The sequence below is a fragment of the Lepus europaeus genome, chromosome 1 (assembly GCF_033115175.1).
Source record: "Lepus europaeus isolate LE1 chromosome 1, mLepTim1.pri, whole genome shotgun sequence".
Taxonomy (NCBI): domain Eukaryota; kingdom Metazoa; phylum Chordata; class Mammalia; order Lagomorpha; family Leporidae; genus Lepus; species Lepus europaeus.
Window position 1 is genome coordinate 19759267 of NC_084827.1, and position 26114 is coordinate 19785380.

Below are 26114 nucleotides of genomic sequence, written 5' to 3' on the forward strand. Positions count from 1 at the left end.
ACATTCCCGCCTCAGGGGGGCACGGCCTGGAATTTAGGCAGGTGGGCCTTGGGGGCCGAGGAGACCCCTTCTGGAGGGGCTCTGGTGGCTACGGAGGCTGAGCTTGGGAGAGGTGAAGCCAGACTGGGAAATGGAATCCCAGATCTATTCCAGGCAGCCAGGCCCTGTGCCTGGAGTGGACAGGCTGAGATGGGGACCACTGAGAGAGGACTGGAAGGTGAGCTGCCAAGGGTTTTATGGGGGCGGGGCTGGGATCCTGCACCTAAAGCAACTCAGGGGGGTGTGAATGGTGCCTATGTTAGGCAACACGTGCCGTGCCCAGGGTACGGAGCAACACCCAGGCGGTTCCTACTGCTTACACGGACGTGGGGGTGAACAGGCACAGAATGGGGCTGGAGCCAGCAGGATGGAATTTGTCCATACACTTTACTTAGCAGCTTATTTCGTTTGTGCTGACTGCTGTGAGATAGCGTCCCATGAAGGAGAGAAATGTAGTCACTGGCTCTCGTCCCCTGGGCTGTGACCCCAGCTCCGGGCCGCAGGTTTCTGGGCTCTGAAGCCGCCCTCCCATGCCTGTAGAGTATGCTGTGGAGACCCCCTGGGCCTGGGGCTGGGCTCCGGGGGGCCTGGGGGCTGGGGCGTCTCTGTCTCTGTCCCTAGGGCAGGGAGGGAGGCTGCTTTGGCAGAATTCACAGCCCCGCCTGCACAGTCCTTACTGCGAGCCCGGCCCAGCCCCACCCCCACCCCCTCTGCATCCCAGCTGCTCCAAGGAGTTTCCCAGCCCTGGGCCCAGGCAAGCCGGCTTCCCTCACTTCCTCCCTTCTGCCCCTTCCTCCTGCTGAGCCCGGAGCACAGCCCTGCCCCCTACTCAGCCTCACTTGGCAGCCTAGGCCTGAGCTGAGAAGCCGAGAGATGGGGTTGGGACCAGCCAGTGAGGGTGGCCTCCACATTTGGGGTGGGGAGGCTGGTGAGCGAGAGTTGTCCAGGGCAGAAACATAGGCCGCCCTTGATATCCCACCGTGGGAGTGACACCTCCTCTTACCATTTGTCCTCTGCTGATCGTTTTCTTTGTCTGCACACTCTCACGTGTTAATTCTCACCCATCAATCAAATAGCGTGATCCCCAGTTTGCAAGCAGGGAAACTGAGGTTAGGGGCCACAGGGATTGGAACCCAGCTCAGACTGCCTGCGGGCCAAGCGGAGGAGTGACCCCCAAGGGGCGGGGAGTGGCTGCCAGCAGCCCAGAGCAGGGGACCTCGCGGTTCCTGCGGGGGTGGGGGGGGGACTCCTCCTGGGTCCCGCGCAGGAGACTCGTCCCCAGCCCGCCCGGCTTCACAGAGGGGGTCACTTCAGGACGGGATGAGGCTGGCCAGGGGCCCTCCCCGAACAAAGGCCGGGTGGGAGGCGGCCTGTGTGTCCCACCCCGCCTCCCCCCAGCGCCGGGGAGAGCGGCCGGCGGACGACGCGGCGGAGCGAGCATGGCGGGGGCCGCGGCCGCGTTGCTGCCCCTGCTTCTGCAGCTCGGGAGCCTGGCGCCGGCCGTGGGCGCGAGCGCGGGAGGTGAGTCCCGGGGCCAGGCTCGGGCGCCGCTCCCCAGCCCCCTGCGCGGCCCGATCGGCGGCTCCGGCGGCCCCGACCCGCCCGCTTCTCCCGGCCTGGGACGCGCCCCTCGGGCAGCCCCCGCGTTCCCGACGGTGGAGATGCGGGCGCAGGAGTCGCGGCCGGGATCGGGTGCCAGGGGCGGAGGGGCCTCCGGCTGCAACCGGGGAAGGGGTCGTGCCGGCGGCGTGCGCTGGGAGTCTGGAGTTCGTTATTTTTGTCCTGAGACAGGGGAGAGGAGGCCGGCTCCCGGAGCTGACTTTGTCTGCATGTCTGGCCGGACCCCGCCTGAGGCTCCTGCGGGCGCCGGGCAGGAGAGGCTGAGCCAAGAGCAGCCACGCTGGTGCAGCCCCTTCGGCCATCTCCCTGGGCAAGGCACTGGCCCTGTCTTCACCTGCCGGCGCCAGGAGACCCCTTTCCCGCTTCTCCCTGCTGAGCAGGCCTGAGCGGGAGGCAGGAGAGGAGGCAACCGTGGCTGGAGGGCTTGAGAGCCAGAGACCCCGTCCCTGAGGCTGGCCCAAGGAGCCGGCCCAGGACGGAGTGACTGCCAGGTGACAGGCGCCCTGCACAGGTGGAGGAGGTGGCACCCGTGCAAGGTCACGTGTGGCCGAGCCGCTGTCACCTCCCGCTGTGATGGAGCGCAGGAGAGAGGTGTGGATTAGGGGCCTCCTGGGAGTCTAGAGGCTGCTGGGTGGGATTTGAGAGAGGCACAGAAGAGGAGGGCAAGTCCCAGACTTCTGGCTTAGGGAACTGTGTGGGAGAGGGTGGCAGGAGCTGAGGCCAGGACTTCCGGGCCAGGGTCTGGGAAGCAACCCCAAGAGCCAGCCTGTTCCCCTCGTTTACCTGGCAGGGGATCCCAGTAAGAAGGTGAGATGAGCCTCCCCGAGCGTGGCTCCCTCCCCTCCCCGACAGGGTGTCCACGCAAACCAGGGAGAGGTTGTGTCCCCCATCAGAGTGCCTGGGTTCAAGTCCAGGGGGAACCTGGATTGGGTTTCTGGATCCTGGCTTCAGCCTCATCCAGCCCTGCCTGTTGTGAGCATTTGGGAAGTAAATTGGCAGATGGGAGTCCTGTGTGACCCTCTCTCTCTCTCTAAAAAAAAAAAAAAAAAAAAAAAAAAAAAGGGAAGAAAGAAGAAGGAAGGAAGGAGGGAAAGAAGAGAGTCCAGCCCAGTTTTTGGAGCCCCTCTCCCAATGCAATGGTGGGTGGGGGTCCTGGGAACGCTGCCACAAGCCTGGGTAACAGTGGTCAGGTTTGGGGGTGGGAGCAGGAGGAACAGTGGCCCCTCCCTGGGCACATTCTCCAAACAGGATGAGCCTTCTGACAGGTGTAAGAGGTGCTCACCTGTGGGGTGGGGGCCACTCATGTGCTCCCTGAAAAGACTCTCCCAGCAGGCCCAGCTCCCACCAGACCCCAGGCACCCTAAAGCTGCCTCACCTCTCGGGCACCTGTCACTCCGCTGCAGGTCAGCATGGCTGGCTTCTGGGCCTGCCCAGTATGAAGCATCAGCGCCCCAGCCCATCGAAGGCCTAAGATGTCCTACAGTGTCCCTGCCCCACAAAGTCAGGGCAGGCTGTGGGGAGACCCCGTCTGGGTGCTGCTCTGTGCCCTCAGTCACCTGGGGCCCTGGGGCTTACACCCGACCAGGAGGGACAGTTAATCCTGGGCACTTTTGTCCACAAGGGCCTCCTCCTCCTTCCACACCCCTGCCCACCGTCTCTCTTCCTGGGAGATGCAGGTGGGCAGGTGGACAGGGCAGGAGCCAGGGTGGCCCTGCTCCTCTGCCCGGTTTGGAGGACAGCACCCAGGAAACCGTGCCTGTGCCCAGCCCTCGGTCCCCCCACGGCATTCCTGTGCCTTTCAGGTGGGCTTGCTGGCACCCACGACTCCCAGCAGCAGGCACATGCCCACTCCTTGGTCCCTGCTGGGGGCCTGCAGGAGCAATGGCGCCCCCTGGAGGAGAAACTGGGTTGGCTGGAGGCGGAGGTGACGGCGCTCAGACAGCAGGTACCATGGCCCCAGGGCCATGTGGGGGAGATCCCTGGGGACCCTAAGACAGGGCTTTGTTTTCAGTGCACATAGGAAGCTCTTATCTGAGCACTTTGTTAACACAGATAGGATGTTTGCATGTTTGCTGTCAATCCCAACTTTTACTCCATCTTGTTTTTGACAAACATGCGGAGCTCATACTGTGCATGAGGCACCCCCAGGAAATATTCTGGATGGGTTAAGGCCGGGGGGGGGGGTCCCAGGCTCCCCTGGGTGCTGTCTGAGCTGGTCGCATTTCCTTCCCATGCCTGTTTTCACACCCCTGCAACTCTGCCAGACATGGTGTGGGGGAGGGTGTTGAGCCAGTGCCTGCTACCCACCCCACACACACCTCCGTCCACTAGAACAAGGACCTGCAGGCCAGAGTGAGGCGGCTGGAGGCCTGCGACTGCCGCCCGGCCTCTCCCCAGTGCTGGGGGCTCGGGCGCGCCTGGCCTGAGGGTGCTCGCTGGGAGCCCGACTCTTGCACAGCCTGTGTCTGCCAGGATGGGGCGGCGCGCTGCCACCCCCAGCCCCACGGGCCCCAGTGCCGTGGTAAGTGCCACCCCATCTGCCCTCTGGGGCCATCTGGGGTTCTGCAGTGTCAGCTCTGTCTCCCCCGCAGGCTGCAGCCACAGTGGTCAGGCCTATGGCCACGGGGAGACCTTCTCCCCAGATGCCTGCACTACCTGCCGCTGCCTGGTGAGTGCCACCACGCACCTGGATGTCCCCTTCCTGCCCGCTCGCCTGTCTGCTTCGCTCCAGCTGCCTGCGGCTGCAGTGCGGTGCGCCAGACGTTATGCGATGGGTGCTGTCCCCAACCCGTCCCCAAACCTTGCTACCGGTGCGCTTCACCTGATTGCAAGAGGCTCCACTTTCTGGAGCTCAACCGCTGAGCACAGGGTGGGGTCCCCAGCCCCCAGGGTGCTCTTGGCAACCGCTCACTGCTTCATCACCCCACGCTCTCACCTGCCCTGTCCTCTACCTCGAACCCCCGGCCTGCCTGTTCCCCACATCTGCCTGGCCTTGCCACCCTTCTCCAATGAGGAAGCCCTTGGTTCTCTTCCTAGGATTTGTCCACTCTGGGGAATTTGCTGGCGCCTGGAAGAGATGGTTTCCAGGGCCAGGAGCACCAGATGATGGGGGTGGGGTGGGTGGTCTCTTTCCTGCCCTTGGACTAGGGCAGCCCACGCACCCTGAGCCCACCTGTGCCCTTGCTCCCAGCCTGGGTTGAGGTGGGTCCTGGTGGCCGTGCCCTCCAGGGATCCGATGCCTTGCAGCCAGCCTGGTCTTCTTCCACAGGAAGGGGCCATCACCTGTTCCCCGAAGCCGTGCCCAGGAGGCCCCTGTGCTGAGCCAGGACCATGCTGCCCACACTGTGCACCAGGTCAGCCTGCACCCGTCTCGCCCACCTCCTGCACACATTCGGGGGACCCGAGAGCCACAGTCTGCCTCCGTCTGCCACTCTGGCAGTGGCTGGGGGAGTTCAGAACCGACATCCAAGTCAGCAAATACAGTGCCTTGGACCTGGCCACAGGGCCAGAGACTGAAAGGAAAATAGACGTGTGATCTTTGTCCTGCTCTCAGAGCTTCTGATCTAGTTGAGAAGATAACTTTATAGCTAATCTCCCACAAGGACCAGATCCAGAGGTGTAGAAGGCAGTATAGTCATTGCTTAAGGACAGGGATACCTCCTGAGAGCTGGGGCGTTAGCTGATTTCATTGTACAAACATTGTAGAATGTGTTTATGGAGACACCCAGGAGGCAGGGCGGGCACAGCAGGTTAAGCCCCTCTAGGAACGACCCACAGCCGGCTCTTCTGCACTTCCAATCCAGCTTCCTGCTAATGCACTTGGAAGGCAGCAGGAGATAGCCTAAGTATTTGAGCCCCTGCCACTCACGTGGGAGACCAGGATGGAGTCCCAGGCTCCTGGCTACTGCCTGGCCCAGCCCTGGCTGTTGCAACCATTTAGAGGAGTCAACAGCAAATAAGAGACATGTGTGTGTGTGTGTGTGACTACCTTTCAAACAATAAATAAATGATTGTGCAAGCCTAGATAGTGTAGCTTACCACACACCTAGGCTACGAGGTGTATTTTATGATGTGGCCTATGGATCCTAGGGCACAGTGAGCAAAACAACCCGCGATTAAATCAAGTACAAGGGGGGCTAGTGCAGTGGCGCACTAGGTTAATCCTCCCCCTGCAGTGCTGGCATCCCATACCGGCGCCGGGTTCTAGTCCTGGTTGCTCCTCTTCCAGTCCAGCTCCCTGCTGTGGCCCGGGAAGGCAGGGGAGGATGGCCCAAGTGCTTGGGCACCTGCACCCATGTGGGAGACTAGGAAAGAAGCTCCTGGCTCCTGGCTTCGGATCAGCACAGCTCCGGCCGTGGCAGAAGGAAGACCTTTCTCTCTCTCTCTCTGTCTGTAACTCTACCTGTCAAATAAACAAATAAAAATCTTAAAAAAAAAAAAAAAAATCAAGTACAAGGGAAAACGATGCGGCCGAGAGCAGGGGGGCAGAGACGTGGCCCCGGACACACCAGGGGTCATCTGAGCTGCATCTTTAAGGACAAAGAGAGGGTTCAGCAAAAGGAGAGGGAGAACACAGTATCCCGGGGCGGGGCACAGGAGCTGTGTCCCTGGAAGGCAGTCTGGGAAGCCCCCTGGGAACAGGCTGCTGCAAGCTTTGCAGTGTAGACTTTTGTCTGTGGGCACAGGGGAGCCACTGAAGGTTGAAGACCCAGGGTGTGGCATATGCACAGAGATCTCTCAGGCACAGTCATCCGGGATGGGCTAGTTACAGAGAGCCTGGTTGGGGGCTGCTGCAGCTGCTGTCCAGGCATGGAGCCAGGGACGGCAGAGAGCTGAGTTTCTAAGGAGCTGCAGGAGCTGGTGGCTGCTAGGATCCCGGGGCACCGTGGAGGCGGAGCTTGGCAACCTGGAAGGGCCATGATGCCAGCGACAGGAGGAGAGGCGGGAGGAAGAGGAGGCAGTGCTCTGGGGGTGTCACCGACTCACAGTTAGGACAAGGGGGCCAGTGTCAGCAAATAAAATACACGACACCTGATGCATTGGACTGTAGATAAACACACAATTCTTTCGTGCAAGTATAGCCCATGCAACTCTTGATATATTCTTATCTAGTTTGCAATTTTTAAAAGATTTACTTTATTTATTTGAAAGGCAGAGTTACAGAGAGAGAGAGAGAGAGATCTTCCATCCACTGGTTCACTCCTCAAATGGCTGTAGTGGCCAGGGCTGGCCAGGCTGAAGTGAAGCCAGGAGCTGCATCCAGGTCTCCTGCGTGGGTGCAGGGGCCCAGACACTTGGGCCATCTTCTGCGGCCCCCCCAGGTGCGTTAGCAGGGAGCTGGGTTGGAAGCAGTGTTATGGGAAAATGGCGCGGAGAAATTATTGTTACCTCGGTTCTTTGCCTCACTTGGAAGAAGGATTTCCAAGCAGACGGCAGAGAGATTTACATAGATTTATTAGAGTCAAAGACCTCCAGCCAGAGGGGGATGGAGGGGGGCTTCCAAAAGAGGAAAAAACCCAAAAGGCCCCGTAGCATTCGGGTTTTTAAGTACAATCATGGGGACCAAACTGTCAATCAACAAGCTCAACAAAATACCTGATTTACAATTCTCCATCCTGTCTGGCCCACTGGTGATTAAAAAAATAATTATCCATCAGGGCTGGGGGAGAACTCACCACTCCCTTGCTAATTCTCAAGGTAAATTTGTAAATTTGGAGATTCCTAAGGAAGCAAGACACTTTGATCTGCTAAAGATAACCTTTTGGGGGAGCAGGCACTTTGCTATTCCAAATTTCTACCAGGGGACCAGCCTGACTGCCTCTTACCCATTTGGGTCTTCATAGTGGAGCAGCTGGGACTCGAACCCGTGTCCATATGGGATGCCGGCCTTGCAGACAGCAGCTCTACCCACTCTTCCACAATGCTGGCCTCTAAAACCAGTTCTGATTGATGCGTAGTACTTGTGCATTTTATGGCACATTCTCATACTAAAATATTATATTGTTTAAAACTGAAATGTAAATTTAGCTGAGCGTCTGCACTTTATCTGGCAACCGTACCTGGGCTTGGGTCTCAAGTGGGAGTGAGGGGGTAGGGCAGGGACTCAGGGACTTCTGGACATGGAGCACTGGGGTCTTAACCAAAGAGCTGAAGTCTTGGGAGTTGGTGGATCTCAGAAAAACCGGACCCACGTGCGCAGCTGCCACGGCGCGTGGGGCTGCAGGGCCACCACTAGCCCACGTGATGCCTTTGGTGAAATTAAAAAGTCAGCTTACTCCTCAGGACAATTCCACCTCTTGTTGCTGAAGAGCGGAGGTGCGCAGGTTAGGCTGCAGTCAGATGCTTACAGAGTTATAGTAAATAAGAATCGGACGGCCGTCCCCTGAATGGAGCCCGTTTGCCGTGGTGGGGTCACTTACTCCGGGGCCTGGGCCTGGTTTCGCAGGCTGCCCTGGGGACCGCAGGCCTGGGGAAACATGGCATCCGGACCCCTGTGTCACCTGCACCTGCCAGGTAAGGGAATCTGGGCCTGGCCCCGGTGGCCACCCACGGCCCTGCTGCTCTGCTTACCCCAGGCTCTGCCAAACCAAGCCGGATGTGGGGCCCAGGGCCCAGGGGCCTGGAGCTCGCTAAGCCTGCTGGGCTCACAGTGACCCGGAGAGGGAGCAAGGGGGTGCTTTGTCTGCCCTACAGGCAGGGACGGAGCGGTGCCAGAGGACCTCATGCCCAGAACTCAACTGTCTAGAGAACTACACCCCGCCTGGGGCGTGCTGCCCCGTGTGCCGGCCAGGTGACTCCTGCCCTGCCCCGCCCCACTTCCCATCTTCCCGCCCCTGGGGGCCCCAGATCCTACCTGGGGTCGTGCCTTCCTGTGGGGGATGTCCCACTCTCTGGCCACCCTCTGCAGGCTGTGAGTACGAGGGCCAGCTGTATGAGGAAGGGGCCAACTTCCTGTCCAGCTCCAACCCTTGTCTCCAATGCTCCTGCCTGGTGAGCCCCCCCACCCTGCCCCCTTGCCCCAGGCTCTGCTCCTCCTCCTTCTAGCCCTGCCCTAACACCTAGCCACACTGCCTCGGGGGGCCAGACGTGGAGGCATTACCCCCACGGTGCATTACAGAGGAGCCTGGTTCGCTGTGTGCCCGTGACGTGCCTGCCCAGCCCCTGTCCTGAGCCTGTCCTGAGGCCTGGGCACTGCTGCCCAACCTGCCAAGGTGAGTGCCCCCAGCCTTTCCCTTGTGGGGCCCTGGGGTGGGTCTACAGTGTGGGGCACGGCTCTGCAATGCCTGAGCTCAAATTTCTAATGGCAGACACTCCGGACCTCAGTTTCCCAACTTGTTAGGTGCAGATAATAGTATTCTATAGCACATAGTGCTGCTCAGTTAATGGGGAACATTATTACCGCTCTGTGCATCCTGCCCACAGAAGACGCTGGCTCAGCCTCCAGGAATGACCACTAGAGGGTGACACTGAGTCGTCCGTCAATATTGTAAAACCAGGCGGCCAGGGCTGGGGAGGAAGCAGGCACTAGACAGCCTGGGCACAGGAGGGAAGGCGTCCTGGGGGGCCGGAGAAAGAGCAGTTAGCTGGATGATGGCTGGAGGAAGCTAGGGCCTTGCTGGAGCAGGGGGCGGCACCCGCCAAGGCTTGGACCTTAGGCGGGAGTTGTCAGTGGCAGCAATGGGCTCCCAAAGAGGTGAGGGGCGGAGATCGGTGGGGCAGGGGTGTGGCTGGGGCCTGAAACAGCCGAGGGGCGTGGGCCCCAGGGAGGCCAAGACCGAGCTCATCTGGTCCTGACTCAGGAGAGCCGGCACAGGGCGTGTGGGGAGGACACATGCCGCAGGGGAGCTGGGTCCAGGCCGGCTCAGGCCAGGCCCCCTCTCTGCCCCCCAGGCTGCACAGAGGACGGCACGTTCCGGGAACATGGCCAGGAGTGGACGGCGCCGGGGGACCCCTGCCGCGTCTGCCGGTGCCTGGTGAGTCCCAGCCCAGGCCCTGCCCTCGGGTTCCTGGGTCGACCCTCCCCTGTACTGAGCACGCAGGTCTTGAGGGACAGGGATGGCGACACTGGCCCTGGGCACTGGGAGGGGAGGGCCGGGTGCTGGTCTGCACACCCAGCTTGGAGCCCGGTAGGCACTCTGCGTGGTGGGCGGGGCGTGACAGGCGAGCTGGGATGGGTGTGATGGCTGCTGGCAGGGACAGCGTGGCCCAGGTGGCCCATGATGGGCAGGCCGTCACCAGCTGTATGTTTCGGGTGGGATATGAGAGACGATGTGTGACCGGTGGGGGGGTGACCAGGGCGGGAGAGAGGCAGATTGCCCTGCAGTGTCTGGAATTGTGCTGTCCAGTGTGGGACGTGCCACATGGGGCCACCCGGCCGCTGCCGTGGCTGGTGGGGGCTGTGAGTGTGAGTACACACCAGGTTGTACAGATGGAGTAGGACACACGGACTGTAAGACAACCCTGACTGCTCCAGGCTGAGCATGTATTGGGATAACGTTGTGGAATCCTGGGGCCAATGGGATGTATTAGTAGACTTATATGTCATTTGTTTCTTTTTAATTTTAAAAATTGGGCTATAAGAGAATGCATGCATTTCAATTTTTTTCACAACAAAATAAACCTACCTTTTAAGGTTTATTTATTTATTTGAAAGGCAGAGTGACAGAGAGGGAGAGGAGAGGGAGAGAGAGACGACAGAGATCTTCCACTCATTGGTTCACTCCCCAAGTGGCCACAACAGCCAGGGTCGGGCCAGGACAAAGCTGGGAACCAGGAATGCTATTCAAGTCTCCCATGTGGGTAGCAGGGGCCTGACCACTTGAGCCATCTTCCAATTCCTTCCCAAGCGCATTGGTAGGAAGCTAGATTAGAAGCGGAACAGCCAAGACTTGAACCAGGGCTCCAATAGGGGATGTTGGTGTCACACGTGGTGGCTTGACCCACCGAGCCACCCCACCAGCCACTGAACCTGACTTTTGATTCCATGTTTCCATGAACTTCCCAGGGTGCCCTCGTGTTCTACTGGGCAGCAGGTTCCCGGCAGAGCTGGTAGCAGCATGTGAGCTGGGAGAAGCAGAGGAAGACGCTTGGGGGTGGGGCATAAATAAGTAAGACCCAGCCTGGGGAGGGAAGGAGAGATGGACACGCTGAGGAGGGCTGCAGCCGGGTCCACAGAAGTCCCTGACCACCTGCCAAGGACTAGGGGCACCGCTGGGGGGAGGCCAGGGGGCACCGAGCCCGGGCAGCCACATCCCCCTGCCCTGTGCACACCGGCCCTCCCCCCTCCCCACTGTGAGCGGGTCAGCCCGCAGGGGCTGGAGACAGTGACTTGGCACTCAGTCATGGCAGGTGCCGGGCCAGCCCATCGGCCCCCGCGACGAGTGCTGGCATCTAGAGATGGAAGCCAAGCCGGCGAGGACAGGACCATCCCTGCCCCTTGTTCAGATGCGTAGCAGAGTCGCAGAGAGTTTTGGGGACGCGTCCGGCTATAACCACGTTCATTTCCCTGGGCTGCACGTGGTCGGCAGCACCACGGCGTGAAAATGACCGGGCCAAAGCCCGCCTCTGGACTGGCCATGGAGCAGGCCTGGGGGACCTGTATCTGCCAAGGGCTATGTGGATATTTACAGCATCATTCGCGTTTACTGGTTTGAGTCCCACCTGCGGCTGCCTTGGCACAGCCAGACCAGATAACTTGACAGGGCTCCCCATCCCCAGAGAGACTGTTTCTCGGGCTTATTCCCTAAGCAGCGTGCTCTGACCGCTGTGCTTGGCACACCGGAGGTGGTCAGTGATCTACAGAGGATCCGTAGGGGTTTGCACAACATGATGCTGTGTCTTAGGCTCTGGGGCATGAGCAGCCAAATTTTGGTTTCTGTGGGGTGGTCCTGGATCCCCGAGGACCTCGAGGGACAGATGTGCCACAAACTGAGTGGCACAAACAAAGGGAGTTATTTTCCCACAGTTCTGGAGCCAGAAATTGGCCGTGGAGATGTGGGCAGGGCTGGTACCTTCCAGGGCTGAGAGAGAGAACCAATGCCTCTCCCCGTGGTGGGAGGTGGCGGGCGCCCCCTGGCGGCCGAGTCTCGCCAGGGTCACACTTCCATCCCCCTGTGCGCAGCTTCAGAGGTCCCCTTCTTCTACGGATACCTGCAGTGAGACTGGATTAGGGCCCTTTCCACTCCAGTGTGACCCCATTTAAACTAGGGACATCCATCACGACACATTTGGAGGTGCTGGGAGAGGACTGGCTTCAGCCCCTAAGGTCACCTAAGTGGACAGCTGGGATCTGAATGCTGTTTCTGCCACTTGACTGAGCCCTGACAACCCCTTCCTCTGTCCCCTTCCTCCTCCTCCCCCACACCAGGAGGGCCACATCCAGTGCCACCAGCTAGAATGCGCCAGCACGTGCCCATACCCTGCACGGCCCCTCCCGGGCACCTGCTGCCCTGTGTGTGATGGTGAGACAGTGGGTGGAGCAGGGTCCTGGGCAGAGGGCAGCCCGGAGCCGGGGAAGGCCATCAGGAGTGGGGCGGCCCGGTCCTTGCCGAAGGTCTGAGAGCCTCCTCCCCACAGGCTGCTTCCTAAATGGGCGGGAGCACCGCAGCGGGGAGCCGGTGGGCTCCGCGGACCCCTGCGTGCACTGTCGCTGTGCTGTGAGTGTGGCTGCCCCGCAGGGAGGGCCTGGCTTCCAGGCCTGCCTCCCACATGCTGACCGGGCCCCTGTTGGCAGAACGGGAGCATCCAGTGTGAACCTCTGCCTTGCCCGCCCCTGCCCTGCGCACACCCAGGCAGGATCCCTGGGCAGTGCTGCCCGGCCTGCGACGGTGAGTGTGGCCCGGAGGCCCTGGCCACAGAGGCTCAGGAGATGGGGGGGTTGCTTCCTTTGCCCTAAGCTCTATGCCTACAGGTCTGTACCACATTGTCTCATGGCTCCCTGGGCTTGATGGTGGGGCCCCTGCTTCCAGGAGTGGGGGTTGTGGGGGGCTGGCAGGGCTTCCCCGTCAGCCTCCAGCCCTGCACCCCCATCCCCATCCCCTGCCATCCAGGCTGTGAGTACCAGGGACACCAGTATCAGAGCCAGGACACCTTCAGCCTCCAAGAGAGCGGCCGCTGTGTCCACTGCTCCTGCCAGGTAGGCGGCCCCAGATTCCCAGGCCCAGAGCTGTGCCGCACCCCCCCCCCGCCCCCGGCAGACCTTTCACCTGGCCACTCTCCTAGGCTGGTGAGGTCTCCTGTGAGCAGCAGGAGTGCCCAGTTGCCCCCTGTGCCCTGCCTGCCTCCGGCCGCCAGCTCTGCCCAGGTGTGTGTGTGTATGGGAAGGGGGAGATGTTGCTTTGGGGGGGGAGCTGGAGAGGGAGGGTGTCTATTCCCTATAAGGGGGTTGCTAAGGCCACCGACCATGGCAGAACTGTGGGCTGGGTTCAGACGCTGGTGGGAGGGGATGGCCTTGTGATCCTGGCGCCCCCTGGCGGCAGCCTGTGTGCTCCACGGAGAGGAGTTTGCAGACGGTGTCCAGTGGGAGCCTGACGGCCAGCCCTGCACTGCCTGCTCCTGTCAAGAGGGGGTGCCCGTGTGTGGGGCTGTGCTGTGCCCCCCTGCCCCCTGCCAGCACCCCACCCAGCTCCCTGGTGAGTGCCATGCCCCCACCTTGGCTTTCTCCCCTGCTTTTGCCTAGCCCACCCTGACCAGCTTGCCCCACCCAGGTACCTGCTGCCCCAGCTGTGAGAGCTGCACCTACCATGGCCTTGTGTATGCCAACGGACAGAACTTCACCGATGTAGATAGCCCTTGCCAGGCCTGCCATTGCGAGGTACAACTCCAGGCCAGCCATGGCCCTGCTGAGCCCCTCCTGGGGCCCGCCCCCATTGCCCTCTCCCCTGTCCCCAGGACGGCACTGTCAGCTGCTCCGTGGTCACGTGCCCGCCCACGACCTGTGCCAGGCCCCAGCGTGGACCCGGCGAGTGCTGCCCCAGGTGTCCGGGTATGTGCTCGCCATCCCCAGCGGCCCCCAGACCCTGCCGTCCACGGCCCCTTGGATCCAATGTGCACCTTCAGGCTGTTTTCAGTCCAACACAGCTTAGAACTCTCTGGAACTCCCAGGGTGCGGGTGGGATCGTCCGAGTTAGCATGCCACGCTCCGCACGCATCGTGCCTTTTTCCTCTTTGAGCCACTCACATAAGCATATTTACCTGCGGAACACAGGGTCATACCCAAAAAACACTTGAGTCCACCGCGTGGGAGGTTGGGTGCCGGGTGTGTGTCGCAAGCAGTGGCATTCACCAGCAAGCGCTTCCCCCTTCTCCCTCTGAGACACACACCTGCCGGCAGGTAAACGGACGCTCACACTGCTCCGGGGGACCCCCACGCCTGCGCGCTGGCACACACAGCGCCCCTCCTCCTCTCCCTTCCGCTGGCTGTGAGCCTGTCCCCTGCGCCGTCCATCTCTGTCACCTCTCTCCTTTGCCCCCTGTCCTGCTCAGACTGTGTCCTGGAGAACCAGGTGTTTGTGGATGGTGAGAGCTTCTCTCACCCGGGGGACCCCTGCCAGGAGTGCCAGTGCCGGGAAGGCCAAGCCCACTGCCAGCCTCGCACCTGCCCCAGCGCTCCGTGCGCCCACCCGCTGCCGGGCACCTGCTGCCGGACCGACTGCAGTGGTGAGGGGGGCTGGGGTGCCTCAGGGGTCCTCCTGGGATGGCTGGGCCCCGCCCACCGCTATTTAGGGCTGGGGGTGAGGTGGGGGCGTCCCAGGCTGACGCTGCCCCCCGCCCCAGGCTGTGCCTTCGGAGGCAAGGAGTACCCCGATGGTGCGGACTTCCCCCACGCCACGGACCCCTGCCGCCTCTGCCGATGCCGGGTGAGTAGGGTGGGAGGACGGAGCTGGAGGCGGGGTCTCCGCCGCCCCCAGCTAACTCCACCTGGCCGACCTGCAGGGCGGCACCGTGCAGTGCCTGGCCCGCCGCTGCCCGCCGCTGCCCTGCCCAGCGCCCGTCCTGCCGCCGGGAGAGTGCTGCCCGCAGTGCCCGGGTAGGAGCCGCCCCTCCCCGGGGTGCCCCCCCCTCCCCGAGGCCCCTGCCTGGGCCGCGCTCACGCGCGCTCTCGCCGCAGCCGCGCCCGCCGACTGCCCGCGGCCCGGGGGCGCGGGGCCCGCCCGCCACCTGGAGCGCTTCGCCCCGGCCGGCGAGCCCTGCGTCCGCTGCCTCTGCCTGGACGGCGCCGTGTCCTGCCAGCGGCCGCCCTGCCCGCCCGCGCCCTGCGCCCACCCGCGCCCGGGCCGCTGCTGCCCATCCTGCGACGGTAGCGGCCCCGGAGCCCCAGGCCAGCCTCGCGCCCTCCGCCCCCGGCGCGGCGCCGCCCGCTCCCGCGGCCAAGGCCACGATCGGCCCCCGCCCTATCTCCCTAGGCTGCCTGTTCCACGGGAAGCAGTTTGCCAGTGGGGAGCGCTTCGCCTCGCCCACGGTCGCCTGCCACGTTTGCCTCTGCTGGGAGGGCGGCGTGAGCTGCGAGCCCAAGGCCTGCGCCCCTGCGCCGTGCCCCTTCCCCGCCCGCACCGGCTGCTGCCCGGCCTGCGACGGTGAGCAGCTGCGGGGGTCGGGGCGGGACAGGAGGACCGGGCGCCTGCCCCCACTACGCTGCAGCGCTGTTTATTACGGTCAGAAGAAAATCCTGACCCAGAGCCCGAATTGTCTCCTGCCCCTGATGCGGTTGGCTGTGTGAGCTCAGGCAAGTTACACACCCTCCCTGGGCGAGCTCCTGTGAGAGAGTGGAACCAGATCCAGCGCCCCAGCTTTCCCTCGGTGCTGTACTATCTTGGGGTTTGTGCTGCATAACTTCTACCAACTGTAATTTTATTTCTTTGGTATGTTTTCGTATTTACTCATTAATTTATTTAGAAAGGAATTTTCTATCATGCTATAACTGGAAAAAATTAGACTTGCCAGCAATAAATGGCCATAAAATGAATACAATGAACGTAGAATATTGCCGGGGACTGGGGCCTTAGACTTGTTCTCTCTCTCTTTATTTTTTTAAAAAAGATTTATTTATTATTTCTTTGAAAGGCAGAGTAAAAGAGAGAGAGAGAGAGAGAGAGAGAGAGAGAGAGAGAAAGAAATAGATCTCCCATCCTCTGGTTTACTCCCCAAATGTCCACAGCCCAGCTGAAGCCAGGAGCCTGGAACTCCATCCGGGTCTCCCATGAGGGAGCAGGGGCCCAAGCACTGAGGCCATCACCCACTGCCTTCTCAGGTGGTTAGCAGGGCAGCTGGGGCTCGAACTGGCACCCATATAGAATGCCGGCCCCTCGTCCTCCATCTTGCAGAGAGGGCAGTGAGTGTCCCAGGGGACAAGGGCAGGCTGTCACTCCCTCTTTGGTAGCCTGGTCAGGGGACCTGGGACAGCGGCGCAGGGGGCTGCCTTGGCCTGGGGAACTGGTGTCTTCCGCCCTCTGGAGGATCCAAGCCCGGGGCAGACCCCTTGGGGGTGTAGATTGCACAGGAGAATTTTCTCCAAGGGCCAGCCCACACCCTACCCATCAAGTGGGCCTTGCTCCGGGGACCTGGATTGTGCCCTCCACACGTGCCTCGGGGCTGTTACCCCCTCTGCCTGTTACCCCTCCTTCCTCCCTGTCCATCTCTGCTCTTCTCCCAAAGGCTGTGAGTACCTAGGGGTGTCCTACCTGAGCAGCCAGGACTTCCCAGATCCCCGGGAGCCCTGCAACCTGTGTACCTGCCTCGGAGGCTTCGTCACCTGCCGCCGCCGGCCCTGTGAACCCGTGGGCTGCAGCCACCCGCTCACGCCACCAGGGCACTGCTGCCCGACCTGCCAGGGTAGGGCTGCACCTGCCCGTTCTCCCTCTTTCGGGGACCCTGGGGCCCAGCCTCTCCCCCCAGGAGCTTTGCTCGTGGGCTCTCCTCTGAGATCGGCCCTCACACTCAGCCCCTAGACTTTTCCCCTCTGTGCGCTTTATGTGTACATGCACGTGTGCATGTGTGTGTGTGCAACATGGAGTGTGTGTGTGCCGATGGCAGCCCTCCCATTGCACCCCCACTTTGCCAGGGTGCCACTACCACGGGGTCACTGCCGCCCTGGGAGAGACCCTTCCTGACCCACTCGACCCCACCTGCTCCTTCTGCACCTGCCAGGTCAGCGGCCCCGCTGGGTGCTTGGTAACCTTTCATCCCATGATCGCGCTCTCTGGCCGGGAAGGGCTTGTCCCCTCCCCCAGGGTGCAAAGGGTGACATCTCAAGGACAGCGTTGGGTTCTAGGCTCCTCTCTGGGGCCAGGGATGGGGGCGGGGGTGTCCAGCCCAGCAGGCTCAGTTGGGTTTTCCACCATGGGGGCAGTGAGGGAGCCACGGGGGCATCAGAAGTGGCAGCGTGGCCTCTCTCCCTCAGGACGGTTCTATGCGCTGCCGGAAGAAGCCATGTCCCCCCGCTGTCTGCCCCCACCCGTCTCCAGGACCCTGCTTCTGCCCCGTTTGCCACAGTGAGCGGCCTCCCACCTGCCCTGCCCCCCTCCTTTTCCTTCCTTGGCACTTGCTCCTCCCCTGCTTCTCTCTGCCAGGCATGGCCCCCACCCCCCCACCCCCACTCAGAAAGTGCATCCCCCACAGGCTGCCTCTCCCAGGGCCAGGAGTACCAGGACGGGGAGGAATTCCAGGGGCCTGCAGGCAGCTGTGAGCGGTGCCGGTGCCAGGTGAGGCAGGACGTGGGGGCGGGATGGGGTGGGGAGCGGGGCTCCCGGCCCAGGGGCAAGTGTCCGACTCTGCACCCACCGCAGGCCGCCCAGGTCAGCTGTGTGCAGCTGCAGTGCCCACCTCTGCCATGCCCGCACCACGTCACGGAGCCGGGGAGCTGCTGCCCTCGCTGTAGAGGTTTGCCCGGCCCCCTGGCTCCCTCCCACACCTCCGGCCCTGGCCCTCACCCTGCCTAGCCTGTGGCCACTCAGCTCGTAGGTAGCCGGGTCAAAACCCACACCACGAGGCTTTCTTAGCCTGCCTGCCCAGCATGGAGTCATTTTCAACCACAGCGGGGTGGGCAGGGCAGATGAAATCCCCATTTAACACTTGAGGAGACAGGCTTGGCAGACATGAGTGACTGGGGCATAGGGTTAGCGCTGCAGCCGTTCATTGGCTCCCTGTGCACTTACTGCGCACCTGCTGTATGCGAGTTACTGTTGCTGGTGCTAGCTTGCAATAGACAGAGCTGCTGCCTGGAGCTGGGTCTAGCAAGCAAGCAATTGGGGCACCAGACTAGAACCCAGGTGTCCCGAGCCCTTCACCTCAGACAGGAGTTCTGCCCCTTCCTGGTGCTACCTGTCCTGCTCACAACCTGCAGTGGGGGGGGGGGGGCAGGAGTGGACATCCGGGTCTCAGCCTCCAAGCTTATCCCTGCCCACCTGGGTCCACAGGCTGCCTGGCTCAGGGGGAGGAGCACCCTGAAGGCAGTAGCTGGGTGCCCCCGGACAGCCCCTGCTCCATCTGCACGTGTCACCAAGGCGTCGTCACCTGCGCCCGCGTCCAGTGTGTCAGCTCCTGTGCCCAGCCCCGGCAGGGGCCCGGGGACTGCTGCCCTCAGTGCCCCGGTACTGGAAGCCGGGGTGGGGAGGGGACAGTGAGGGCAGAGGCGTGTGGGTTGGCCCCTCTGTGTGCTGGAGCAGCCGGGTTCCAGGACACTGCACGGGCCCTGGGGTGAGAGAGCCTGGGGGCCAGGACCCCACCCCTTGGCATTGCCCTGGCCTGAAGCCTCCCTGGTTCCTCTCTGCTCCCCCTTCACCCCCTCCCCTTCCCAGGCTGTGAGCACGGGGGCCGGAAGTACGAGCCTGGGGAGAGCTTCCAGCCCGGGGCGGACCCCTGTGAAGTGTGCAGCTGTGAGGTAGGGTGAGCACGGAGCCGGAGCCGAGGGGCAGGCAGCTCCCGCAGGGCGGTGGGTTCAGACTCCGGCCATTGTTTGCCAGTGTGGCAGAGGCCGGGGTGGGGGGTCTTCCTGGCTGGAGTGTGGTGGGGTGTGTGTGCGGGGTGAGAACAGTCAGTTCAGCCTTAGAGAACCATGGAAGGGTGGGGAGCGGGTGAATGACATCATAGGTCACGAGATGGGGAAGGAGGGCGGCAGTGAGTGCAGGAGGGTCAAAGGCCACATGAAGGTCTGGCTCTGGTGACTGGCTGAAAAGGGGACGCCCAGAGAGGCGGAGGGTTGGGGTGCAGGGGACGGAGTGCTGTGCTTTCACGGCCTGGGACCCACCCTGTCTCCTCATTCTGGTTGTAGCCGCAGCCTGAGGGGCCTCCCAGCCTTCGCTGTCACCGGCGGCAGTGTCCCAGCCTGGTGGGCTGCCCCCCAAGCCAGCTCCTGCGCCCTGGGCCCCAGGACTGCTGCCCCACGTGTGCCCGTGAGTCCCGGGACATGGGCTTATGTAAGCTACAAGCGTAGGGCTCTGCTCCCCGGCCCTTCCCTGACTCGAGTGGGCTGTTCCGGAAGCCCCCTGCACAGCCCGGGACCCCTTGGCTCTCGGAAGCAGGGCGCTGCTGCGGAGCAACGTCCCCAGCAGGTGGCGCTGCAGGACGGCAGTGGGCTGAGCTGCAGGCTCCTTGGAGGGCGGGGTGCGAGGCGCACAGACCACAGAAGCCACTGCGGGGGTGGACAGAGCTTTATTTATCTGCTTTTAAGAGTAAATATTTATCAAGATCGGGAAATTAAACAAGCAGGTATGCTGCATTTCAAACACTGAAAGATAACCTCTGCGGTTTCCTGGCTGTAATACTGCCCCTGCAGGTAGCAGCAGCAGCAGCATCGGTTTTTAAAATTTATTTATTTTTTTAAAGATTTACTTATTTATTTGAAAATCACAGTTTCAGAGAGAAAGAGAGAGAGAGAGGTCTTCCATCCCCTGCTTCACTCTCCAGGTGACCATAATGGCTAGGGCTGAGCCAATCCGAAGCCAGGAGCCAAGAGCTTGTTCTGGGGTCTCCCCAGCGGGTTTAGGGTCCCAAGTACTTGGACTGTCTTCCACGGCAAAAGCAGTGGGGGCCACAGCAGGGAGCTGGATTGGAAGTGGAGCAGCTGGGACTCGAACTGGCGCCCATATGGGATGCCAGTGTCATAGGCAAATGATGGCCCGTGCTGCCCCACCCCCACCCACACTGGGTTTCCGTCTTCACAGAGGCACTGAGTAACTGCACAGAAGGGCTGCTCGGGTCTGAGCTGACCCCCCCAGACCCTTGCTATACCTGCCAATGCCGGGTGAGCCTCCTGCCCTGGGCACTCTGTCTTCTGTGGGGGGGGGGGGGGGGCTGAGGGGTTCTGCACTCAAACCCATGACACTGGCCCCAATGTCTCCTGTCGCCTAAGCCCCGCTGCCTCCTGTCTCTGTCTCAGGACCTGACGTGGCTCTGCGTGCGCCAGGCCTGCCCTGAGCTCAGCTGTCCCCTGTTGGAGCGCCATACCCCCCCAGGGAGCTGCTGTCCCGTGTGCCAGGGTAAGTGCCCGGCCTCGGCTTGTGCCCTCAGAGAGCCCAGGAGGGGGGGGCAGCACTCACGGCCCAAGCGGGCAGCCTGAGATCGCCACTCAGAATGCGGGTTTGATTCTTTCACAGGGCCTGTGTTGGGCTGGAGTGAGGGCGGCAGGCAGGAAAAGCCGGGGTTCTCAAAGATGGGCATGAGGCTCATGGCGTGGGGGCCCAGGGCTCCAGGTCCATCACTATGGCCTCACACCATGGATCTGGCCCAGGGAGGTTCCGGCTCTGGCTCCTCAGGCTCCCAGGACCCCTAGGGACATCCTGAGCACGAGTCCAAGGCCAGGCTCCTAGTGGGTTTCTCCAGGATGGTTGACAGGACACTGGTGGACTGGGAGGGGTGCCTCCCTGCTGGGGCGCCCAGGGTGAGCTCAGAGAGCCAGGACGGGGCAGGGCACAGCACTTGCCCCGCCCTCTTGTCCTGGCTTAGACTGTGTGGTGGAGGCTGGTACCCGGAGGGTGGCAGATGGAGAGAGCTGGCGGGACCCCAGCCACGCCTGTGTCACCTGCACCTGCCAGGTGAGCGGGGGGCGGGGGAAGTGGGAGAACTGATGGGTGGATTAAGGAAGGAGACCTCCCTTTTTTGCACCTGCAAGTATGGGGGTGGGGGAGGCGGTGTTTGAGGGGCCAAGGCATCCCCGAGCCGGGACAGGGAGCTGAGGGTGGAAGTCCGTCTGCTTGAAAGGTGACGTGGGGTCATGGGGGCAGACAGAAGGGGCTGTGAGGCCACGGACTGTAGGCCCTGCAGGAAATCCCTAAGGCTATGGTGTCTGTGGCAGCGGGGCCACGTGGAGTGCCACCTGGAGGAGTGCCAGGCCCTCTCCTGTCCCCCCGGCTGGACCAAAGTGCTGGAGGCCGGCAGCTGCTGTGAGCGATGCCAAGGTGCGAGGCCCGAAGGGTACGCAAAGGCCTGGGGTGGGGGGCGACAAGGCCACTGACCCTGTCCCCTGTCCCTTCAGCCCCGGCCCAGTCCTGTGTGCACCAGGGCCTCCAGGTGGCCTCCGGGGAGCGCTGGGCCGCGGATGCCTGCACCAGCTGCTCCTGCGTGGCCGGCACCGTGCGCTGCCAGAGCCAGCGCTGCCGGCCCCTGTCGTGTGGCCCCGTGAGTGCCCCGGTCTAAGGCCGTGGGGGCGGGGCAGGGCTACGGGGTGTGGGAGAGAGGGGCCCTGGGCCCGGTGCTGTTCCCCACGCGGCCACCAGGTGGTGTCCTGAGCCTGGGAGACCCGCGAGCCATGGGGAAACCCCCCACAGCCACCCCCGCCCCCGCCCCCGGCGATGCTCAGTCCTGCACGAGGGTTTGCGAGGGGCCTGGCGGCGAGCGCCCCGGTGTCTGACGGTGTCCGGGGCTGAGGCCAGGACGAGGCCCCCGCCCTGAGTCCTGGCAGCTGCTGCCCGCGTTGCCTGCCGCGGCCCGCTTCCTGCATGGCCTTCGGAGACCCGCACTACCGCACCTTCGACGGCCGCCTGCTGCACTTCCAAGGCAGCTGCAGCTACGTGCTGGCCAAGGACTGCCGCGGCGGCGACTTCAGGTGCGCGGCCCCTCCCCCCCGCCCTCCTCCCCCAGCCCTACCCCTGGCCCAGCTGACCACTGGCCCCCGGGGGCTCCCACAGCGTGCACGTGACCAACGACGACAGGGGCCGGAGCGGCGTGGCTTGGACGCGGGAGGTGGCGGTGCTGCTGGGAGGTGCGGCCGTGAGGCTGCTGCAGGGCGGAGCGGTCACGGTGAGCGGAGCGGCTGGGCGGGGCAAGGGCGGGGCGCCCACTGCCCGCCAGTCTACGAGGCCGGCGCCCCTTCCCTTCCCACCGCCCTTCTCCGCCAGGTGGATGGGCGCGCGGTGGCCTTGCCCTTCCTGCAGGAGCCGCTGCTGTACGTGGAGCTGCGGGGCCGCACCGTGATTCTGCACGCCCAGCCCGGGCTCAAGGTGCGGCGCCCAGGGCCACGGCGGAGTGGGAGGGGGAGTGGCTGTAGAGGGAGTGAGGGTGCCAGGCGCCTCCCTCATTGACCGAGCCCTCAGGTTTCCCAAAAAAGGAGTCGGGCCGGAGACCTCAGGGGCAGCCTTGGTGTGTCCATCTGATCTTGGCTCCTGGGCTCCTAGCCACTGTCTCTGGCCTTAGTATTCCCATCTGTGAAGTGGGGGAAGGAACTGTTGGGGAGGTCTCAGATTCCTCTCCACAACTCCGGGGGGGGGGGGAATGCTGAGAAGGTGGGGGTGGGGAGGAATCTGTGCTGAAGTCAAAAAGTGAGGCTTGTCTACACCTGGGGTCCATGAGACAGTGGCTCCCGAAAGTGGGCTACTTCCCCTTCCCCCCACCCCACCCCCCGGTGCCCTGAGGGATGCGGGCGGGGTCTGCGGGCACCTGTTCTGGGCTTCCATGATTGCCCAGGGCCGCACAGCACCTGCCACATTGGCCTTGACTGGAGTAGCATTCTCCCCCCCCCCCCCCCCCGCGCCCCTTTGGCAGCCTCCACCTCACGCCCTCCCCTGCAGCTCGGGCCTCCCTGGGGTCCCTCTCCTTCCCCACTCCCCAGTTCCGGGCCTCTGTGCGCAGGTGCTGTGGGATGGAAAGTCTCAGGTGGAGGTGAGCGTGCCAGGCTCCTACCGGGGCCACACCTGTGGGCTCTGTGGGAACTTCAATGGCCTGGCCCAGGATGAGCTGCAGGGCCCCGAGGGGCTACTCCTGCCCACCGAGGCTGCGTTTGGGAACAGCTGGCAGGTGAGCTGCAGGGGTGGGGGTGGGGCTGGAGCAGCCGACTGTGTGGAACACGGAGGTGGGGAGCCCTGGCTGGGATTGGGGCCAAAAGAAATCAGGAGCTGCCAAGTACGCATGAGCGTCGCTCTCCCTAGGTCCCCGAGGGGCCGGGGCCTGGCCGGCCTTGTTCTGCAGGCCGGGAGGTGGATCCGTGCCGGGCAGCAGGCTACCGTGCCAGGCGTGAGGCCAACACCCGCTGTGGGGTGCTCAAGTCCTCCCCCTTCAGCGGCTGCCACGCGGCGGTGCCCCCGGAGCCGTTCTTTGCCGCCTGCGTGTATGACCTGTGTGCCTGTGGCCCGGGCCCCTCAGCCGACGCCTGCCTCTGTGACGTCCTGGAAGCCTACGCCAGCCACTGTCGCCAGGCAGGGGTGGCGCCTGCCTGGCGGGGCCCCACACTCTGCGGTGAGGGGTGATGACCCCCCCCCGGGGCCGGTGGGTGCAGGGAAAACCACAAGGCGTGAGCCCCCTGACCCACCTTCCGCTCTGCCTGCAGTGCTGGGCTGTCCGCTGGACCGGGGCTTCGTGTTTGACGAGTGTGGCCCGCCCTGTCCCCGCACCTGCTTCAACAGGCACATCCCCCTGGGGGAGCTGGCCGCCCACTGCGTGAGGCCCTGCGTCCCGGGCTGCCAGTGCCCCGCAGGCCTGGTGGAACACGAGGCCCACTGTATCCCACCGGACGCCTGCCCGCCAGTGCTGCTCACAGGGGATCAGGCACCCCACGCTGTGCCCACCCCTAGCGGGGAGCCCCAGCAGACACCCTGAGCCAGAACATCAGGCCAGAAGTCTCCTCTTGGTGAGCAGCACGCGCCTGGCCAGAGCTGCAGGGACGGTGCCCTGTGCCCGCCATGTCGAGTCCGAAGCAGTAAACTCTGGACCTGCCCTAGTGCTTCCTGTGTGTGCGTGTGCTTCCTCCTGGTACGGGGGTGGCAGCCGTGGGGAACATGGGGCCTGGTCGTCGTTGTGTTGCACCTGAGCGAATACCAACAGAGGAGCACCACGCATTGATACAATTCGACGGTCCTTTGTTGCCCCCAAAGAACTCTCAACCCTGACGCCCAAAGCAAGAGGGCAAAAACCACAAAATTGGGAGGGGAATACATGGTTCTGGGGTCAAGCTAACCTAAAGCTTATGTGAAACTAATATCAATTCTAATCTTGACAATACCTTTTTGCCGTTGGTTCACCCTCCAATGGCCGCTGCGGCCGGCTCATCGCGCTGATCCAAACCCAGGAGCCAGGTGCTTCTCCTGGTCTCCCATGCGGGTGCAGGGCCCAAGAACTTGGGTCATCCTCCACTGCCTTCCCGGGCCATAGCAGAGAGCTGGCCTGGAAGAGGGGCAACCGGGATAGAATCCGGCGCCCCAACCGGGACTAGAACCCGGTGTGCCAGCCCCGCAAGGCGGAGGATTAGCCTGTTGAGCCATGGCGCCAGCCACAAATTACAATCTTATCATTAGCCCGGTGCAGCCTATCCATTTTTAAGCTTGAAGCGAACATACTAGGAGGTTTCTATGCTTTGCCAAGTGGGACGTAGGGGAAGGCTATTGTCTGAGTGTTTTAGATCATAGTTTCAGATCAGAGTCTCACGGTGGGGGCGGGGGGGGGGCGCTTTCTCAAGCATGGAGTGTCAGGTGCTCCAACATGGAGTCCCTCCTGTCAAGGTGTTACTTCAGTTGTCCCTGGCGTCCCAGGACCTCCTTACTCCTGAGTCTGCATCTCTGGGCTGCCTCCACTGGCCGCTCCCTGGTGCCTTCTGGGAAACCCCCACGACAGGCAGGAGGAAGCCCCAGGTGGCCTGGTCCCTGCCCTGTGCTCAGTCTGTGTAGCAGGCATGCCCCCCGGCCACCATCGGGACCCTCTGGGGATCCCTATGGGAGCTGTGAGAGCTGAGGAGCCACAGAAGGGGCTCAGTCCACCCCACGCTCCCTGTTCCTCTTGGTTTGGTGGCATCGAGTGCTCAGGCTCCTTCTGGATCTTTCTAAGAGGCAGGGGACAACAGACTGTGATGAAATACAGACACATGGGCGTGCACTCACGTGCCCCTCGGAGACCCAGATGGACCTGCGCAGCAGGTGCCAGTGTGCTTTCACAACCGCACCTGGCCTGGAAGGACGTGGGGGCGGTGCACGCGCAGCTTGGGAAAACATCTTTGTAGCCGAGAGAACGCAGGCTTGAAACAGAAAAAGTCCCGAATTGAGGGCTCTGCCAGGTCCCAGCTCTGTGACCTTGGTGTCTGGGGGACCGACCGGGGGTGCCCCATTCTCCTTGCCAGTCCCTTGTATCCCGATACGGAGTGGAGGCTCAGAGCTCCAGGGAGCACACTGGCCGAGCCCCAGCAAGAGCACCCCACCTAGCCTGGCTGTCCTTGCTCGGGGCCCAGGAAGGAGGGTTTGCTCCATCCCCTCGCGGAGTGGCGACAAGGCTGTAGGCAGAGCTGCCAGGGAGGCCCCTGAACCAGCTCCTCGATGCGCCCCTCCCTCGTTACAACTTACACAGATACTCTCCTCATCTGAGAAGGGGGGTGATGGTAACACGCACCTGGAGTGTGGGGAGGACTCAATGGAGTGGCCTGTGGCCAGCGCGGAGCAGGTGGACAGACAGCGTCGAGGAGACCTGCGTGGGCTGGGCTCCCCACCGTGGGGCCTCCCACTGCTCATACTCACTTTTTTTAAAAAAAAAAGTTTATTTGAAAGAGAGAGAGAGAGATCTTTCACCCTGTGGTTCACTCCCCAAATGGCCACAACAACCAGGGTTAGGTCAGTCCAGAGCCAGGAGCCAGGAGCTTCTTCCGGGTCTCCCACACTGGTGCCGGGGCCCAAGCACTTGGGCCATCTTCTACTGCTTTCCCAGGTGCATTGGCAAAGAGCTGGATCAGAGGCAGAGCAATTGGGACTCCAGTTGCCGCTCTGTTTGGGATGAGGGCTTTCTCTCTCTCTCTCTCTCTCTCTCTCTCTCTCTCTCTCTCTCTCTCTCATCATTAGAAGAAAGGCAGGCAGGAGGATCTCAGCGGCAGGCTGGCCAGAGTCCCTGGGGGGCCGGGCTCAGGTGTCAGGTGTCAGGACTTGCATTGTTGAGAGGCGGCAGGCCTCTCCTGCAGCTCCCGCCTCTCTCCAGAGCAGAGGGAGGGCTAGGAGGACAGAGGAGCCGGCTGCCCCAGCCGCTTGCCCATGGCGCAGGCTGCCCCTCGCAGGGGG

At 62.7% G+C, this 26114-nt stretch overlaps 1 protein-coding gene across 1 annotated transcript; it reads left to right on the forward strand.

Annotated features, from left to right (window-relative positions):
• The first annotated feature begins 1478 nt into the window (after positions 1–1478).
• On the forward strand, positions 1479–23762 carry KCP (kielin cysteine rich BMP regulator). Its single transcript, XM_062198283.1, has 40 exons — positions 1479–1560; positions 3462–3604; positions 3991–4180; positions 4251–4327; positions 4928–5012; positions 8567–8649; positions 8777–8870; positions 9550–9632; positions 12026–12119; positions 12235–12314; positions 12392–12485; positions 12708–12793; positions 12880–12961; positions 13137–13289; positions 13365–13471; positions 13549–13642; positions 14143–14316; positions 14434–14516; positions 14593–14692; positions 14768–14956; positions 15063–15233; positions 16312–16488; positions 16718–16803; positions 17057–17147; positions 17275–17357; positions 17442–17535; positions 18072–18245; positions 18453–18535; positions 18926–19046; positions 19818–19897; positions 20033–20132; positions 20599–20687; positions 20948–21050; positions 21128–21270; positions 21525–21697; positions 21780–21891; positions 21990–22091; positions 22720–22884; positions 23016–23322; positions 23414–23762. The coding sequence occupies exons 1-40, from the start codon at positions 1479–1481 to the stop codon at positions 23680–23682; spliced, it is 4896 nt and encodes a 1631-aa protein (XP_062054267.1). The 3' UTR covers positions 23683–23762.
• The last annotated feature ends 2352 nt before the right edge of the window (positions 23763–26114 follow it).